The sequence below is a fragment of the Phragmites australis genome, chromosome 11, assembly GCF_958298935.1.
Source record: "Phragmites australis chromosome 11, lpPhrAust1.1, whole genome shotgun sequence".
Taxonomy (NCBI): Eukaryota; Viridiplantae; Streptophyta; class Magnoliopsida; order Poales; family Poaceae; genus Phragmites; species Phragmites australis.
Window position 1 is genome coordinate 25,296,765 of NC_084931.1, and position 20,061 is coordinate 25,316,825.

Below are 20,061 nucleotides of genomic sequence, written 5' to 3' on the forward strand. Positions count from 1 at the left end.
TCCTCTCTCTAATTCCCCTTCCCTCCCCCCTCTCTCTCCACTCTACCCAACGATGAAATGGCCGACGTAGAGAGCTATTTGCTTTCACACCTCACTGTGCTAATCGAATTTGAGCAGTGGCAAGGAGACTATGGCTATCCCCGAAGTGGATTGCTCCCTCTTTCCCTGCACACCCGACCAGATCCAGGCGGCTTCCATTGTGGTGCGTGGGCTGGTGCCTGGATCCAACTCACGACAGTTGTCGGAGGGTTAACTCCTGTCGCAGGGATCCTGAGGGACCCCTTTTTAGAGATTCGGCCAGGGGGGATGATTCTAAATATGTTTGCTGAAGAAATAAATGGATGTAAATGCGATGGCAGGTGGGATGGAATGATCTAATGCAGAAAAGAGTAAATGCGCTGGGGGGATTTTTAGACAGGTTCGGGCCGCACTGCGCGTAACACCCTACTCCTGTGTGTCTCTCAGAAATGTGCTGGTTACAAGAATGTTTGTCTATCCTAGAGCCTCGGGCCCCTTGTTCTTGGGCTTCTATACTCGTACGAAGGTGTTCTTCGATCTCTGAGCGAGTGCCTGAGAGTTCGAGCGTCCTCTGCTCTGGGCTCTTCTGTTAGCTTCAACTTGTTTGGGATTGCCTCTACCTTCGATCTGCTTTGTCCGTGCCTGCCGGCTGCTTTAAATACCCACCGACGGTAGCGTGCCCCGAAAGGGAGGGCACGAGTTTCAAGGCACCATAAATAGAAAGGGCGTCATCATGACCTCTACGCGAGGTGACGGGGGGTTGAAAATGCGCCCCCCGCCCGGTCTTCGGTTGCCATAATGGCGCTGGCAATGGGCGCCGTGGAGAGGGCCCACCGGGCAGCCGCAGAGCGGCCTGACGTGCCCGTTCTGTCTTGTACATCTGCCACAACAAGGCGGCAGACGGGGCGCCTCGGGTCTTGCGAAGCTATCCCGAGGCGAGCCGGATGACGAGGGATGGGACCCGCGCATAAAATGTCTCCACGCCCTTCTGTCAGAATATGGCAGGGACTGACACCGAGTGTGGCGGGAGCAGTTGGAGGTGACAGGCCACGTGCGCTCTTAAATACGGCATCGGGCCTTTCATTGGCTAACACCTCATCGCTGGACCCCTGTGGGGGCCACTGACGGGAAACTCCTTGGGCCGTCGAGGAACCGAGTGCCCGGGGGTCACTGTTCACCTCCCCGAGCACTCTCTCCCGGGAACGCCCTCTCTTGGTCCTCGGGGAACCGAGTGTTCGGGGGGCACTGTTCACCTCCCTGAGCACTCTCTCCCGAACTTGACTGTTCGGGTCCTCGGGGAAACCAAGTTCTCGGGGGTCACTGTTTACCTCCCCGAGCACTCTCTTCCCGGTACTCGGCTTTCCTGGTCGTCGGGGGACTCAGGTGCTCGGGAGTCGCTGTTCACCTCCCCGAGCACCCCCTTCCTGGTTACTTGGTCTTCGCAGATCATCGGGGAACCTGGGTACTCGGGGACCACTGATTGTGGCCCCGAGCACCCTCTCCCGGAACTTAGTCCTTTTTACCGCGCGGAGATGACCCCCGCAGGAGGGCGCCATGTGGCGGATTGCTGGCCTGGCCTCGGGATTCGGGGACCCCTGGTTCCTGATTCATCGACAACAGTGGAATAGGAGAAATGGTCTTCTTCGGGGCACTACCGGAGGAGCAACACGAGGATGGGCATGAAGAAGCAGTTTGAGAGTCCTCACCCTGGTTACTGCATCCCCAGCTTCCTCCTTTGTAGATCAGCATTGCAACTAGCATCAGGGAGAGGCAAGCATCTTTGGCTCAAGGGCCGTGGCGGTAGGGCCTGGATAGGGAGGGAGGGAGTGAAGAGGGCACCATCGACGTGAGGTCATATAGAGAATAGGGTGGAGAGAGGATTTGGGGATGAGGTGATGAAGAAGAAGAAGGAAGGGGCAAGACAACCATTTCACATCACAAATTGGGCTAAAAAAGGAAAATACGAGAATATTGCCATGTCACTTTGCCTTGTCAGCATCCACATTAGTAGTCAAAGGGGCATAGAAGGTTTTGGACCTCGTGTGGTACATTTAGCACGTTTAGGGACCCCTATCTGCATTCTGAGAGTTTATATACCTAGATGAAAATATGGGACAAGTTTAGAGACAACATGTGGATTTCACTCAAAAAAAATTAAGATGGTCGAAACACAAGTGTGAACGTGATTAGACTGTCCTTGATATTTCCATATATAGCGCTTCATCATGATTCTGTGTAAAAAAGACTATAGAGTCATGATGCTTTCTTAGTCTTCTCTGATCTCATTCAGCTTCTGAAGCAAAGTTGTGTGATATAACGAAACTTATCCACAGAAGGGTGGATGTGTATCAACATCCTCAATAGCTCAAAAGTGGTTTGTTGTGCACCTCAATCGCCCATTGTCCTCCAGGCTTAAAATATCTACAACATAAGAAGCTCGTGCATAGGAACGAGCTAGACAGGCGAAAGGTACGGGCCCCGCACCTTGCTCTTTATGAAAGATAGATATCCTCATCATGGTATCCGTTTTTTCTATGAAATACATCAATGTTCTGTAAACTTGTTTGGGTGTCATAGTCTCTGAATTCTTAAAGTGCATATTTTAGGTCCTTAAACTGGTTAAATGTGTCATCTAGATAAAAGAATCCTGAAAATACCTATTTGATTGCTGATGTGGCTACTAATGAGGCATGCTTTGTCATCCTCTCTCTTCCCACACCAGCGGCACCATCCCCATCCACACAGAGGGTGTCGTTGGACCGTGTCAATGTTTTGTGTCTAGTCAGCAGCCACATCCGCTTTGCCTCATCAATAGCCATGGGTATTTTTGAGATTTTGGACCTATATGGAACATTTAGTAAGTTTAAGACCTAAATCTATACTTTGGGAGTTTGAGATTCTAAATGACACCCTTGGATAAGTTTAGAGACCACTGATGCATTTAACTCTTTTTTACAAAGAAAATATGTCATACCATATAAGTTCTGAATCTGTGCGAGATAATTTTCCATCCCTGTTGACACACATGGATTAAGATTAGAAAGAGACTAAGCGAGCCAATTCCTATGCCTAAGTTTCACCATAATTTCCCGATATCTGAGCTCCAATTCCCTTTGCAATTGTTTGCAAAACACGTTGACTCTTAATTTATATCAATATATTTTTGTGGAGCGGCTTAATAAATTTATGAAACGTGGAGTACTCGTGACTAAAATCATGAGTAAAAATTGCAATTTGGACACCGTGTCACCTCCAATTTCTGAGGAGAGTAACATTCTTCCCTTCATTTTAAACTAGAATAATTGTTTTTGGAACAAAAATTACCAAAAAATATATGTAACTTGCCACAGTTACGAGTACTCATCTGATCATAAAAACATGATATTTTAAACAAGGTTTGGTAAAAAATTTACAACTTTAACTAACATTGACACTTCAATATATTTAATTTGAAAATATTACAATCATATATGTAGTTTTGCCTGATTTGTTATAAAAAATACTTTTATAGTATCATAAATAAATAAAAAATCAAAACTACACATTTGAGACCACTCCGTCATATTAAAATAAAGAAAGATAAGGTCATCTTCAATAGATTTTCTTTACAAATCATATTCCCTTCGCAAGGATATTTTTGTTGTTTTCAACGCTCTAACGATTTTCCTTTACGATTCATTTTATAAGGGATTTTTAAAGTCATTCTCTTTATTCTAAGATTATTTCCCTTTTCATTCATAAATCTCTTCGAAAGAAAATTAAAAATAAGAAAAAAAAATAAAAAAAATAAGAACGAGAAAAAAATTTAAAAAACAAAATGAAGAAAAAATGATTAGTGATAGCGAAAACTGACGCCGGCAAGGTAACCGACGGGCGAGGTGGTGCGACCGCTCGAGTTAGTCCAAACCTAGACGACCCCCAACGCAAAGGCCGGTCGGTTCTCCCCCCTCTCTTCCCCCGCCGGATCCTCTTCCGTCCGCCGCCGCCGCGACAGCGCCGCTCCTCTCTCGGTCCAGCGGAGTCGAGAGCCCTCCGGACTTGGATTGGTTTCGCTTCCGTGCTGGTAAGAAATCCTCGCTTGCTTGGATGGATTTCCTTTGTTCTCTATACTCACCTGCGCGGTGTTGCCTTACTGATCCAATACGATCCATCCATGGTTCGGTTCTGGTTGAAATCATATGACTCGTTGGTTCCCAATTAAGCGCGGATGCAGTTTATTTTCCGGAAATTTTGGGGTTCAACTGAGCTCCCATGCCCCACGCCAAGCGCGCCCCTGCTTAGATCGTTTAGGAGCGATTGGATGTTTCGCCGCTTTGCCTTAGTGAGAATCAGAAAGATGTTGTAGAGCAATTTACAGAGCCTCTCTTTTGACATGGTGCATCTTGGTAGGAGTAGGACACATTTGGAGAATTTCGTAGCATCAGCCAAATGATATGACAAATTTATGCGCCAGATTAAGGCCCAACTCTCTGTCTGCTCATGTAATCAATGAACTCTATTTACTTTAGCCTATCCTGTTTTCATCTTGGGATGGATCACTTGGTCGTTCGATCCCTGCTTCTGATCTGTCAGGGATCCTTTACGTTTACTTCAGATTCTGAAGCTAGCACTTTGGGATGGCCTTTCGTGAGGAAAGTGTCTTAAGTTTTTGCGTTCATATCCATAGACATACTTGTTAGTTCCTTTGAATTACCAGACATTGTAGATTGTATGTAAATGTCTAGAAGATACTTCAGCCCTTGTCAGCGCCTACATGCACAGACTAGATTTTTTCTGTGCTACTTGTGCTCTTTGAGTTGTGTACATGAGCCTTGAACATAAATCTTAGCGATTTCCAGTCAACCTATGCCCTGCATAGCTATGGTTATTTTGTTTGTCATGGACCGCCATTTTCCCCATAATTCAGCGGATGCAATGGGGACTGATGCTACTGCACAGCAGAGACCTATGATGCAGCATGGTGCATGGTAGCTATTGCCTATTATTTACTGCCATATTAACCATTTTCTTTTAGCAAGATTGTAAAAATGAAGGCCATGTCCTATTTTTTGTTATTACCGGTTATCATTGAAGTAATGATGTTGTAGAAGCATTCCTGCTCTGTGAAGCAAGGTTATTGCCTTTTGAAATTCTGTCTGCAAGGTTATTGGGATCGATGGCTTGTTGCTGCTTTGGTGCCATGTCAACACCAGTACTATATAGACACTGGTCACATGAAATATACCCCTTAATCAGACATTTTCTAACTATTCCTTATTTTTGTTGCAGCAGTTACCAGAGATTTCAGCTAGATAATAATCATGAGTCTCGCTTGTCTCGTATGCCATGGCATGAACAGCCCCTCGCACTCTCTTAGAAGCTACTCAGTGTCTAGTTCAGAGGAGGAAAACCAATGTGGAGCTGTTGTTACCTGCTTAGCTCGCAGAGTAACACCAGCTGGAGCTGCCACTACCGTTGGGACATCAAAGGTGACCCCATTTCCACCCATCGTAGCTGGGCAAGGTACAGAGGGCACTCCTCGCCTTCAACGCAGCCGCGCTGTGTCCAGGGACCTTGTTAGAGATTGGAACTTCGACGAAGTCAGTGTCACAAACTAGAGTAGCATTCAACTGCTGTCAGCTGGAGTTTGCACTCTACTTATCCAGGAGGAACCTTCATTTGGTGTACATTTTTTCCCAGTGGACTTAAGGAAATCCATCTTATATATCAATACTTATTCAGTTGCTGAGAAATTGCTCAAGAGTGATGGTGCCTTTCAGGAGCAGTCTGTCTTGGTGCAGTTCTACATTGTTGCTGACACCAGTAGTTAGACCATCCCCAAGGGAGTCCCATTGCGGACGAGAATCACTTTGTTAAGGAATTTTCTCCTTTAACGCTCTAACGATTTTCTTTTATGATTCCTGTCACGAAGGGATTTCTAATGTCATTCCTTCTAGGATGGGATTCTCTATTTTCTTTTCACGAATCCTTTCGAAGGGAAACGGTTGAAGATGAGAGAAAATAAAAAGAACGAGAACGGAGAGGGAAATCAAGAAGGAAACGAATGAAGGGAATATAGTTGAGGATGATCTTAGGATAAATTTTAGGTTGTTCTTTTTTCCGACTTTCCCACATGGATAGGTTGTCCTGTACCTTTTCTGTATATTGTGAATAATCCAATGTGCTACCAGTATTGTCTGGAAATGGCCTGGGGTGATGCTTCTTCGCCATCTGGGGTATACATGATAATGTTGCAGCTGCTAACTTTTTTTCATCAGGCATAACGTATGTCTGCTTATTATCTCTTGCGTCACGCCATGATTTCTCAGCCGAAAGCTGGAATCCGTGATGGTAGAAATAAAGATTTATCGTGAAGTGCAACAAAACATTCTTCCAGAATACTTGATCATGCAAACACAAAATGGACCTGTTCTCCAGTGAAGTTATCAACTATTTGCAATTTCAAGTTGTCATATGTGTGTGTGTGTGTGTGTGTGTGTGTGTGTGTGTGTGTGTGTGTGTGTGTGTGTGTGTGTGTGTGTGTGTGTGTGTGTGTGTGTATATATATATATATATATATATATAGGAAAACTAGTATGTACTCCTGGGTGTATGTACTCCCACCTCTTATATACCACTTTTACACGTGTATTATACTTCTTTATCACTTTAAATATACTTCATTAGTAATTATAAGATACTACAATACAAATCCCACGAAATTTTTATGAATTTCGATGTTTTTTTATCATAATTTGCGTATATACTTCTTTTATGTATAAAAAAGAGTATATAGCAAAAATAAAAGGCTAACATTGAATTTTTTCATACAACTCATATTGGTGTATCTTAGAATTAGTATTAGAGTATACTAAAAATGATAAAAGAGTATAAAGTGTTTGTTTAGGTGGTATATTGCATATGGGAGTACATACTCCTAGGAGTATAGAATAGGTGTCTGAACTATTTCCCATTTATATTTTTCAGGATTTTTTTTTGTTAAGTTCCTTTGTTCACTGTCAAAAGTAATTAAAAGTCAAATGAAAGCAGATTCTCTGCAGTTTTCCCAGAAAGAAAGAAAAAGAAGATGAATCATATTTTACATCAATGGAACATGCATTTAACATGATAGCATTGCAGGTGAAAATGCCTTTTTGGTCCACTAATGACTAGCGACACGTTGGTTTCATTCAACGGCAACTGGAGGCTTCAGCAGAGCCATTGCTTCTTTTATCTTCCCCATTGCAGTTTGTAGTGTTGACATAGCTGCTGCGTATGAAATGCGAACACCCTTGTCGTCTCCAAATGCATCTCCAGGGACAAGTGCAACCTACAACACAGTCCAAAGCTAACACTAAATATTTTCATGTCTCAGACTGTTGTACTCAAAATCAGAGTAATTTCTTACCTGCGCCTTTTCTAATAGGAACATGGAGAGGGACTCAGAGTCATTGATAGTGCCAAAACCTTCCACCTCACACCCGTAATAGGAGCTGAAGTCAATAAACAAATAGAAGGCTCCCTGCAAACTCGAAAGATTAGATACTTTCCTGTTTTATGTTAGATATTCTCAGTAAGTACTGTAGACTTACCTGAGGTTCTGATATTTTGACTCCTGGCAGCTCCCTAAAATTTCTTACAAGGTAGTCACGACGCTCCTGGAATGCTTTGACCATGGTTGATACTGCTTCACCACCAGCATAACCTAGGTTCAAAGCTGCAAGCCCTGCCTTCTGTGATATACTACTGGCACCTGAGGTAAACTGCAGCAAACAAAGCACTAGTGTCAGGGGCTCAGGGCACTTACAAATTCAAGACTGAAGATTTCATGTCACTTTCTATAAGATCCCAAGAACTGTATGAGATAATGACACGGCATTGCCCACTAGGGATCACAATAAGTTGTGCATGATAGAGGTTGCGATCCTTTTAATTAGGAGGGATGGTGGTAGTAGACCTATTTGTTGCTGCTATTTAGATAACAGGAAAATTGCCAAAAAAAAAACCACTTGCAACTTTAGGAGTTTGTCAGAAACCCCCATACAACTATTCTTAGTGATAAGTGTTATTCTCACACTTGAAAGTTTCCTTTGATGTCAAATAGCCCCCCAATTCTGTTGACTGCGCAATATATAGCGCTTGTATGGCTTCCGGAGTTCAGGTGTGGCATGGTGGCTTCTAGCATGGCTTCCAACGTCTCCTATACCATTTAATCCAACATATCACTTTGGTTTTTGCACTCTTGAAGAAGATGAATCCATCTAAGTGCACGGGTAATAAGTGCACATAACAGGGTTATATATAACGGATAAATGGTCCTGGGGACGCTAGAAGCTTAGTTGGAAGTCATCATGCCATGTTAGATCACTAAATATGATTATATGTTGCAACCATCATTTCCGGATATTACACAATTGTATATTTGAGGAGAGAGAGAGAACGAACAAGATCAGAAAATCTTGGCTTGCATATAATTTTTAAGTGAAGGACAAAAGATATGAGTGCCCACCTGACTTTGAATCTTTCCACAGGCTAAGACAAAATGTTTAGGGGCAGCTAAGTATCCAAGTCTCCAACCAGTCATAGCAAAAGCCTATAAAACATATGATCATTACATTTGAAAATATCAGCTGGACCATGCATTTCTACAGATCTATGTTCGATATTGAATACAGCAGAATGTAATGAAAACTCAAGCGCTAAATGCACTAAATTATGTTCTGAAAATTGCTGGACCCATGTGGCACTACAGAAGGACCTTTACAGCCTTATTGATTGACCAAGAAAAAAAAGGGAAGAAAAGGAATAGCCAGGTAATTAATTACCTTAGAAAACCCATTTACAGTTAATGTTCTGTCCCACATTCCAGGCAATGCAGCGAAGCTTGTGTGCTTAGCAGGTTGATAGATAATATGCTCATAGATCTCATCAGATAAAACCTGGAAAGAAACATTAATAATGTGGTATATCAATAATCAAGATGAAGTGTTGATGCAAAAGGTCCCAAGTAACTTGAATAAAATACAAAATATAGAAGTGCTAACCAGAAGCCTAGGATGCTTCCTGACTATACCAGCAATCTCCTCAAGCAGCTCCTTAGGATACACAGACCCTGTTGGATTAGATGGTGAGCAGAGAATCAAGATCCGTGAATTTTCATTGATCAACAAGGCAAGTGACTCTGGCCTTAGCAGGTAATTGTCTGATATGCTTGTAGGGAGAATCACTGGCGTTGCACCAGCCAACCTAGCCATCTCAGGGTAGCTGACCCAATATGGTGCCGGTATCAAAACCTACAATAAGATAAAACTCAAATTTTTACCGAAAATAACGTAGAGCGTCCCAGTTCTAAGAACAATAAGCACATAGAATAATAGTAGCACTTGTTTCATCCAGATTAAGCCACACATACTTGAACTTAAACTAAGAAGAACCAAGTAATCAGCTAGGCTAGTAAGAACTTTTTTGTTTCAAGCAATCAGCTAGGCTTGCCAGGATTTCCCCCCTAAAAGATACAGCAATATAAAAGCATTTTGTGCTGCTATTTTCACGTATATTTCAAATATTAATGTCATTATGTACTAAAAAATTCCTTGTTGGATCCATCCGAAGCTACACATATCACAATGGAAAACCTGGAATTAGCAGAATCTCAAACTAGGGAGATAACTTCTTTTGCACTTGGGGGAACAAGATCCAGAGCAAGGTGATATGGCTGGAATTTAGCAGAACTAGACGATTTACTCGCCCTCCAATGGAGGCTCTGAGTAGTAATTAGGTCTAATTTCTCCTTGCTTTATTCATTCATCACGGTTCATTATATAGAGCCGGCTACCTAACAATCTCATCTAACAAACTCACGAACTAACTTATCTCTAATTGATCTCAATCTGAACTAACTCTGAACTAACCGGATTTTTATCTGAACTACTTGAGCAGTTGAGCTTATCACTAAGCATCGATCACTGAAGTTGTGATCGCTAGGTCAGCCTTGCCACGGCGCTTGCGCTGATAGGTGCGGTCCACAACACTGCCTCCCTCTCAACGAAACATCTCGTCCTCGAGCTGGAACTCTGGGTATTGTTCAGTAAACTCCGTCAGGCGCTCCGACGTTGCATCAAAGGCACTGCGACTCACCCATTGCACTAGAATTTCCCAAGCTCCTCGGTTAAGGTGGGAACACACGATTGCTGACGGCTCGAGTAGGACTTGGCCGTGATTGATGTGAGGCAGGCGAACAATCTCAAATAGCGGTGTGCCCTGGAACCTCTTGAGGAAGACAACGTGGAAGACGTCATGGATGCGACGTTTTACGGCAATGTCAGACGATAAGCCTGCCACCTGGAATGGTCCATAGTACCGTGGTGCTTGGCTGTGATCTTGTCTTTGATCGCCGACGCCATGCGGTGTTGTAGGCGCAGCCACACCCAATCACCCACCTCGAACTGGATGTCACGGTGGTGGTGGTCGTATTGGCGCTTCATGACGTCTTGAGCTTGAAGGAGGTGACCACGAACATCCTCTAGGAACGCATCCTGGTCTTGGAGCTATTTGTCGACCGCGGCCACCTTGGAGATGCCCGGCTATTAGGGCAGCAAAGCCGGGGGCTCATGGCCATAGACCACCTGGAACAACATTGCCTTGAGCACGAACTAAAACGAGGTGTTGTAACAATACTCAGCCCAAGGCAACCAACAGAGCCAGTTGCAGGGGCGATCACCAGCCAAACAACGCAGATAGACCCCAAGGATCCAATTGGTTACCTCGGATTGGCCATCCGTTTGAGGATGGAAGGCGGAGCTTAGCTGCAATTGGACACCCGCCATCTTGAACAATTCTACCCAGAACGCGCTGGTGAAGACTGGATCACAGTCACTCACGATGGAGCAAGGGATGCCGTGCAAGCACACGATTTGGTCGAAGAACACCTGGGCCATCGACACCGCTGTGTAAGGGTGCCCGAGCGCGATGAAGTGTGCATATTTTGAGAACCGGTCGACGACCGTCAACACGACCGACTTGTTGTCGACCTTGGAAAATCCTTCCACGAAGACGAGAGCGACGTCAGACCAGACAGAATGAGGAACATCTAGCAGCTGCAGCAAGTCCGCCGAATGAAGATGGTTTATCTTGTTGCGTTGGCAGACCGAGCAGCCCTGGATGTGGTCACGCACCAGTCACACCGCGTGAGGGTTGAAGAAGGATATCCTTAGGCGGTGAAGAGTCTTTTGGACGCCCTTCTGTCCCTGCTCGTGCGCCACCTCTAGGATTTGGGGCCACAAGGAGGACAAAGCGGGTACGAAGATGTGCTCGTTGTAGAGGACGAACCCATCGACCACGGCCCAACCCGCAGGGGCTGTACCGACGACAATCTCCCGCTTCTTGGCCACCATCTATGGCAACGAGGCGGCCTTGTCCCGGACTACGTCGAAGAGGGCAAAGTCTGGTTCCGAGAGAGTGCGCGCCGAAAGCTCGTCCTCATCACGCAGAGAGAGCGCGTTCGCCACCATGTTCTAACGACCCGGTCGAAACTCCACGGAGAAATCGTAGCCGAACAACTTGCTTACCGACATGTGTTGTGGGATCGTCGAGAGGCGTTGGTCGAGGAGGTATTTCAAGCTGAAATGATCCGTTCGCACCGTGAAGGAGCGTGCGGTAAGGGCGCCAATGGCGCACCGCCTTGACAGGGCCGATGAGCTCACGCTCATACGTCGTCAGCTTGCGTGCTGCGGTGCCACGGCTCGGCTGAAGTAGGCGATAGGGTCGCTGCCTTGGTGCAGGACCACACCGAACCCAGCTCCCGACACGTCGCAATCCACCACAAAGCCACAGTCAAAGTCTGGGAGCTGGAGTACTGGTCCTTCTGTCAGCGCGCGCTTCAGAGCGATGAATGCGTAGTCTGTCGCCGCCATCCACAGGAAGGCCTCTTTTTTCAACAGTAGAGTCAGAGGCCTGGCCACCATGCCCGTGCACGGTCATTGGCGTTGGCCATGCCTTGACCGCCTCCACCTTGGTTGGGTCCATGGCCACTGGCACTGGAGATGACGTGCCCCAAGTATGACGTCGACTGCACGCCGAAGAGACACTTGGAACGCTTGACAGCGAGGTGATGCTCCTGTAGAACGCGGAGCACCGCGCGCATGAGTTGCAGATGCTCAGACCACGAGGAACTATATATTAGAATGTCGTTGAAGAAGACAAGAACAAACCGACGGATGAAGGCTTGGAGGATATCGTTCATGAGAGTTTGAAATGTCGAGGACGCGTTTGTCAAGCCGAAAGCCATCATGAGGAACTCGTAGTGGCCGTGGTGGGTGCGGAACGTCATCTTCTCGATATCGTCCGAGTGCATGCAAACTTGGTGGAACTCGCTACGGAGATCAAGCTTGGTGAAGAAGTGGGCACCCTTCAATTCATCAAGCAGCTCATCGATGACAGGGATGGTGAATTTGTCCTTCACCGTCTTGGCGTTGAGGGCGCGGTAGTCGACGCAGAACTGCCAAGTATCGTCATGATTGCGCGCTAACAACACAGGCGTTGAGAACACCGAGGTACTTTCCCTGATCAATCCCTCCTGCAACATGTCCATGCACTGCCGCTCAATTTTGTCCTTGGCAGTTGCGGGTAACGGTAGGGTCGGACGACGACCGGAGCGGTGCCCGGAAGGAGGTGAAAACGGAGGTCGAAGCGTTGGGATGGTGGCAAGCTACGTAGCACCTCAAAGATGTCCTCGAACTCCGCTAATAGCAAGGACAAGAGATCCGTCGGCGCCATGGTGTGGATGTGCGGCCTATCTCCCGCGTCGAGGCCACGCCATTTGACGCGGTGGTCGTCGCGCCAGAATGACATGGTCATCTGATTGAGGTCCCAAAGGATGGGGCCCAAGGTGCGTAGCTAATGGACCCCGAGCACCACTTCATAGTCGTCGAGGGCCAGAACATAGAGGTCGATGCGGAACACTTCGTCGCCGATGCAGACCCGCACTACCTGGTAGATACCGTGGCACGGGACGCTGTCCTCATTGGCCACGCCCACACCAAGGTCGGACTGGGGGGTTATGTCGAGGCTGAGCCGCCGTGCCATATCGCCCGCGATGGAGTGAGTCGATCCTGTGTCCGCCAGAGCGCGCAGGGCGTAGTTGTTGATGTCGACCGCGAGGTGCATGGTCTAGCTGGACGCGATGCTCGTTAGGGCATTCAACGAAATCTAGAGACCGTCAATGGAGAAGTCGTCCTCCCCCGTTGCGCCAGTATCCAACTCAAGGAGGTAGATCCCCTCATGGATCACTGCTGCAAGTGCTCCTTGGGGAACTTTTTGGGGGCAATTGAAGCAAAGACCCTTGAGGTGGTGATCTACCATCTCTGCCGCCGTGAGACGGTTGAAGCGCGTGCCCGCAGATGGGGAAGCGCGACTTGGCGCCGGCGGGCAGCTCCTACTTACGCGTTGGAGGATGGTGGTGTCGAAGCGGGCCCCTTGAACGCGGTCGTGGATGGAGACGGTGTGGACCGAGGCATCGCCGCATGCCACGCTGTCTGTTGGGCACGTGGAGCCGTGCGCGGGTCGTCGTCTACCGCGAGGTGGCGTTCGAAACCGCGCGCTAGCCCCATGGCGTCCTCAAGTGTGGTTGGACTCTGTAGCTCTACGTCGACTTGAAGCGGATTGCAAAGCCCAGCTGTGAAAATTGCGATATGGTGCTTCTCCGTGACGTCCTCACACCGGGCCAAGAGCGCCAGGAATTGCTCCTGGTATTTGGCCACTGTGCCCATCCGGCGGAGGCTGATGAGTGCACCGAGAGTGTTGGACCGAATGGGTGGCCCAAAGCGTCAATTGACGAAGTCGACGAATTCCGACCAAGTCAAAACGCCGCGATTCCGCTCCAAACGGTAGTACCATTCCTGCCCGGCGCCATCCATGTAGAACGACGCCAGCCAGACCTTGCCCTCCTCCGGTGTCTGCTGTGCGCAGAAGAACTACTCGCACCTGTTCAGTCAAGGCAATGGGTCGTCCTGACCGTCGTATTTGGGGAACAACAACTTGTGGACGCTTTGCGCCGCGAAGGGAATCGCATCCCCGACCCGAAGTTGGACTTTCAGTTGGCATCTTCTGTCTTGGTGGCTGACGATGCACCGGCGTCCCACTTCTGGGTCTAAAGCCGATTGACCGCCACGTTGAGGGTGGCATACTGGGTCTTGATGTGCTTGATCTCATCTATGTTGTTGACGGCGAGCAACAGCCTGTCCAACTTGTCCGCCAGGGAGTTGATGTCAGCGGCGTTGTTGTCGGTGCTCACTGTCGGATGGAAATAGGGATGTGATTGGTGGTGGCAGGGAAGGTGGATGTCGCAGGATCAGAAGGGTCTCTGATACCAAAGATGATATGGCTGGATTTTAGCAGAACTAGACGACTTACTCGCCCTCCAATGAAGGCTCTGAGTAGTAATTAGGTCTAATTTCTCCTTGATTTATTCATTCATCATGGCTCATTATATAGAGCCAGCTTCCTAACAATCTCATCTAACAAACTCACGAACTAACTTATCTCTAATTGATCTCAATCTGAACTAACTCTGAACTAACCGGATTTTTATCTGAACTACCTGAGCTTATCGCTAAGCATCCAGCGCTGAAGTTGTGAGCGCCGGGTCAGCCTTGCCACAGCGCTTGCGCGGATAGGTGCGACCCACAAAGGCATCCACAACACTAGGACCCTAGGAATTTTGAATATTCAGAAGAATCAAGCAATAAGCTAGGCTGTAAGGATTTTTTAGTATAATAAATGACTATGGAACCAACTGCTATCACAACGGAGTACTTGCAGTTTGACTAAGAAGAATCAAGCAGATAGCTTGCTCGTAAGAGTGTTTCCGAAAAACAATAAACTGACTGCAACAGACAAGCATCTGATCCTGCTCTTCACATGGACATTTCAAAGACTTATATGCAAGAGCATAAGAACATTTCTCCTAAAGAACCATATAGAGAGATGAGAACGTACTTCATCACCAGGTGAGCAAACGGCAAGGACAGCTTGTGTAATGCACTGCTTGGCTCCATTACTCACAAGCACCTGATCCGGAGAGTAAGATAGACCGTTCTCCTCTGCATATCAAAAGCAAACATCACGGGAGTTGTTAACCTTCTAATCCGAGCTAGCAAATATGCGAACAAGAAATCCATCCGCACACACCCTGAAGCTTTTTGCAGATAGCCTTCCTCAGCTCCAGAGTCCCGGCATTGGGCGTGTACCTTGTTGAGCCATCCCTGATTGCATTCATCCCCGCCTGGACAGAAGCAACAACCAAAATGTTTACCTCCAATTTTCAATGTCCATATAATGCATTACTCTGGGCTCTATCCTGAGATTCAAAGTCGCTACGATCCAAACAAAAACATGAAGCAAGCAGTCAATTCTTCTTGAAGCTATCTACGGTCAAGCTGACTAGCACATTCACCTAACACCCGGAGGAAATGCATTTCGCCAAGATCCAAATTACTATTATTCGGCGATCAAGACCAGAAATCTCCGAAACCAAGAACGGAGAAACATTTCCTCTCGGTCTTCTCCCCCGGCCCCTTCCCTCCGCAATTAGGAACCAAGAAAGACCGCTCTCACCTCGGCGATCGCGGCCGGCGTATCGAAGTCCGGCTCCCCGGCGGCGAGTCCGATGACGGGCACGCCGGCCTGGCGCAGCGCCGTGGCCTGGTCGGTGATGGCCATGGTCTTGGACGGCCGGAGCGCGCTGACCCGCGGGCTGATGGACGCGTCCACTGCCTCCGCCCTCACCGCCACCGTCCTGGGCTTCTCCTGTGTCGCCCGCATCCCCTGCCCCGACTCCCACGCCCTGCACAACCACGAGACGAGCAACCTTTTTACCAATGGGGGCAAGCATACGGACGACGACGCGAGATGGATATGCGGAGAGAAGTGCGAAGAGGGCGCCTGCTGCTCGATCGCTCACCTGGGGAAGGAGACGGAGCTTGTGCCGAGCGAAGTTTTGGTGGGGAGGGTAAAGGACGGGGTGGATGAAGAGGAGGGGGTGGAGAGGGAGGAGGAGGAGGCCATTGGAGCAGTGGCTCTTGCTTTCTTGGCTGGTGGTGTGTGCGTAGTTGGGCTGTTAGCGTTGGGTTATACTGCTTGGGAAGGGGAAGGTGGGAGTGGTAGGTGTGTCGCCGCCGGAGACCGGGGTTTCGCTGTTTGGGTTGGTGCCAAAAACCGGATGGTTTCGGTTGAGAATAAACAGATCAACTATTAAAAATTATATCTATTAGGAAGGTACTTATTCTTAATAGATATATTCTTTTATCATATTTATTCAGTATGTATAAATATATAAATACTTCATGAATCAATATAAGATTTTCACTCTATTCTTTACTTTATGTCTCCTATCACTTTTCTACTACAATATGTTATCAACCTTTGCTCTATATCCTGTCGAAGAATAAGAACAGGCACAGAGGCCTTCATCATAGGATGTTCTACATTGCTCGTAGGCCAAAACAGATAGCATTGTTGGTTCTCCATTCGAGCAATACACGTCAACAGTGGAGAGACCATCAGAAGAAGCACATCATGGATGAGAAAATAGAGGTCGAACCACTTCGCCAAAGGCATCGAGGCCAGACCAGGAGCACATCGTGACGGCACCGCGCACAAGGAAACATCGCCATTGATTCATCCACTCCAACAGAGAACCTCATCGGCCATCCCTGATGCATCTAGTAGAAGGACCAATAAAAGGATGAACACCATAGACAAATCAATCACGCAAGGTAAGCATCATGCAAATTGATGATCTTACTTATAGTGGCGCCCTTCGTGACGTGAGACGAGATGCCTGACGGTGTCATCACCCTATGCGGCCAACTGGAACAGCGATGCACGGGGCCACTGCACACCAGCCCGAATTGGCGGCGCATCCAGCAGCGGCCCCTATAGCGACGCGCCCGCATTGGAGCCGCTCACCACAGGGCCACTTCACACCAGCCCGAACCGGCAGGGCCAGCTCGATCTAGCCGTATATGCCCTCAGGCGCCGTGCTCCCTCATGTGCCCTCCCAGCACCCACCTATCTCCATGGTGGCTATGCGACACCAGAGGCAGCCGAAGGACAAGGACGGCCTCCTGTTGTGTCTCCTCCAGCACATCCGCCCTCCAGGTAACGTGGCATCGGCCCGAGACGCGGCGGCGCCCTCCACGTGACGCAGTGACGCGCCCGCAAACAGCGTTGTACACCTCGGTGGTGCGTCCCTACTCCTAGAGAGGGTGCGCACACCACACGGCGGCGGCACCCAACGGCATCGCTTTGGCGCCTAGCCCCAATAGATCCGCCCGAATCTCTTCAGGCCGAGGCACTCTGACGACTTCCTCTCCTCCGACGAGGAGGACTACATGCGACACTAAAGTGCAGGGTGGTGCCCTCCATCGCCCTACCGCACGCACCTCCCTCCGGCATCCACACCCTCAGACGCAAGGTGGTTGGCCCGGCCTACCCAGATCTGGCGACTTGGCATGTCGGAGGACTCATGTGGACCAGATGGTGGCCTGCTCGTGCCTGAGCTGGCCACAGCCCACATTGGCACCTCCATCCAGCGCTTGACCTACCCGCTCCCATTTGGCGCCCCCACCTCCCTAGCATCGTAGTCAATGAAGGCCCTATCAAATATCTAACTATGAGGTATATACGTATAAGGAGTATACCATATAGGGATGAGGTATGTCATGTGCATACTTGACAATTTCAGATATTACGGAACCGAATCTGCGATACTTGATACTCTCAAAATCTAGAAGGTGTATACTAAGAAGGCATCAATTGCTTATCTAACTCGAGAAGACTAGTATCTATAACACATTTATCTATTTAGATGACAAGGACTCTCTATTGACTACAGATGGATAGGAGATGGTACATCACCCCTATATAAGGCGGGAACCCAGATCCCTTAGGAGAGGCTCTTTTTTTCAGCTACTCAAGGCAAGCATCAGGACTTTGACCCAGAAGGAACTCGACGACTTTAGCCCTAGGTTAGACTAGATCCGATCTACTCCTTGTAATAAATCAGTCACATTATCTATACTCGAGTGAATACATATATATAACCATCCACATAGGATGTAGTATATTACTCCAACTAGGGGCCCGAACCGATATACATCACGTGTGCCTCGCTTCATGGTCGATATCTGATTGATGAAGGTAATCCTGTTATTTTCTGGACACATTGTCAGAAACAAATTCTCGACAGTTAGCGTGCCAAGTAAAGGTCTTCTGCTTTTCAGGATTGACTATGTCTCGAGTGCATATCGGCACTGGATTCTCCGATGACGGCTTCTACGATCACTTCAGACCAATAGTGATCACCCTCGAATCCCCTAACTAGATCAGAGATCACATTCGGAACTATGATCTTCTGCTGGGACCATCAAGGTGAACTGATCCGCACTGGTATTATCAAGTTCAGACTATTGGACGCATACCACAAGGTGGGACATCTTGAGTGGGATCCTAGGGAGCCCAATGTTCTCCAGTGCATGGACACCGACAGTGACGAGGGTGGTGACGACGACTCTGCTGCTAGCCAGGGCAGCCAAACAGGTCAATTCGTGTTCATGGCCAGGGGAGCTGGTATCCCACTTGTTAACCCAATGGCGGTAGATCCAGATATCATGGTGAACAATAGCACGGAGATTCCTGCGGATCTAGCAGCGGTAGCCGCCTCTCATAGTACCAGTGTTGCTGGTGATATGCTACCAGAGACATCTACAGCTGGAGCCTTACGTGTCCTTTACACAACTCTCCATCGATGGACCGCTGGAGGTCACGTACCTCCTAGTCTTCAACGACGACTTTTGGTGGGCACACCTCCACCACCAGTGGCTCAAACATCAAGGGATGAGCTCCCTCAGAATAGCACTGCGAAGAAGCATCGTCTCGACCACAGCCAAGTCTGGGCAGTGATGTTTTCAGCACTCCGGATGCTAATATCCAGGGAGCCCAACTGATTCTGAGATCTCTTCCGGAGTTGGATCCAGCGAATCCTTTAACCCCTATGGTTAACTAGGTCAGGACCTTACTCAATGCGGCACAGATCCAAGCTGCTCGAGCAAAGATTCCTAGCAACTCTAGGCATCCCAGCCTGCAAGACACCGGCTTAAGGAGCCACAGACGCGAGTATCCCCAAGTTGAGGGATCCCAGGCAGGAAGCTCAGGTGATCGAGCCCGAGCACCACTTTGTGGGCCAAACTATAACTATCATATCCATAGGCGCGGGAACCAAAGAGACCTGAGGAATCGCATTTCCCACAATCGGCATGATCTACGTATAGTGATAGACAACCGCCGTGAGGAACGCCGCGAGGACGACCGCCATCATTACGATCGCAGATCTCCAGGACGAGATGGTCGATGTGAATCACCTGCTTGAAGGAACATGCATGATAGTCCTCCCCCACCTCCTCCTGAAGAATTCAACGGAGGATGCGAATCTTTCATACACGAGCTTAGGTCGATACGATGGTCTGAGAAGTTCAAGGCGGGCCTAATCTAGAAGTATGATGGGAAGATCAACCCCAACAAGTGGTTACAGATCTATATCATGATTATTCAAGTAGTGGGCGGCGCAACAAGGTAATGACCAATTATCTGCTGGTCGCACTCGATGGACCTGTCAGGTACTTGTTGTTGAACTTGCCTCCTAACTCGATCCAATCGTGGGCCAAGTTGAAGACTCAGTTCATAGCCAACTTCCAGGGCACATTCGAGTGACCAGGAACGTAGAACGATCTCCATCAGCTGAACCAGGGTAAGGAAGAATCACTCTGAGATTTCATTCGCTGGTTTAGGGACAGGTGTAATACGAACCCAAACATCTCCAATGAGTCAGTCGTCGTCACCTTCAAGTGAGGCGTCCAGGACACGCATTTGCTCAAGAAGATGGCTACTCGCAAGATTCACACAGTCAAATAGCTCTTCGAGTTGGCCGACAAGTGTGAAAAGCAAGCAGAAGCCCAGGTATGCACCAAAAATCCTTAATCTGGCAAGGACAAGACCAAGTCCTCGAAG

The 20,061-nt window shown here is 48.0% G+C and overlaps 1 protein-coding gene across 1 annotated transcript; it reads right to left on the minus strand.

Annotated features, from left to right (window-relative positions):
* Positions 1-6,958: 6,958 nt before the first annotated feature.
* LOC133885701 (bifunctional aspartate aminotransferase and glutamate/aspartate-prephenate aminotransferase-like) lies at positions 6,959-16,115 on the minus strand. The gene is made up of 10 exons (XM_062325436.1): positions 15,956-16,115; positions 15,610-15,838; positions 15,184-15,277; positions 14,992-15,095; positions 9,042-9,290; positions 8,823-8,936; positions 8,507-8,590; positions 7,590-7,760; positions 7,406-7,519; positions 6,959-7,327 (listed from the first exon to the last, which is right to left on the minus strand). Exons 1-10 carry the CDS (start codon positions 16,057-16,059, stop codon positions 7,184-7,186), a joined length of 1,407 nt encoding a protein of 468 aa, XP_062181420.1. The 5' UTR covers positions 16,060-16,115; the 3' UTR covers positions 6,959-7,183.
* Between the last annotated feature and the right edge of the window lie 3,946 nt (positions 16,116-20,061).

Coding starts and splice junctions, on each gene's coding strand:
- LOC133885701 (XM_062325436.1), bottom strand. CDS start 16,059: ATGGCCTCCTCCTCCTCCCTCTCCACCCCCTCCTCTTCATCCACCCCG. Junction 15,278..15,609: donor CGCCGGCCGCGATCGCCGAG/GTGAGAGCGGTC, acceptor GCTTCTGTCCAG/GCGGGGATGAATGCAATCAG. Junction 15,096..15,183: donor TATCTGCAAAAAGCTTCAGG/GTGTGTGCGGAT, acceptor TTTGATATGCAG/AGGAGAACGGTCTATCTTAC.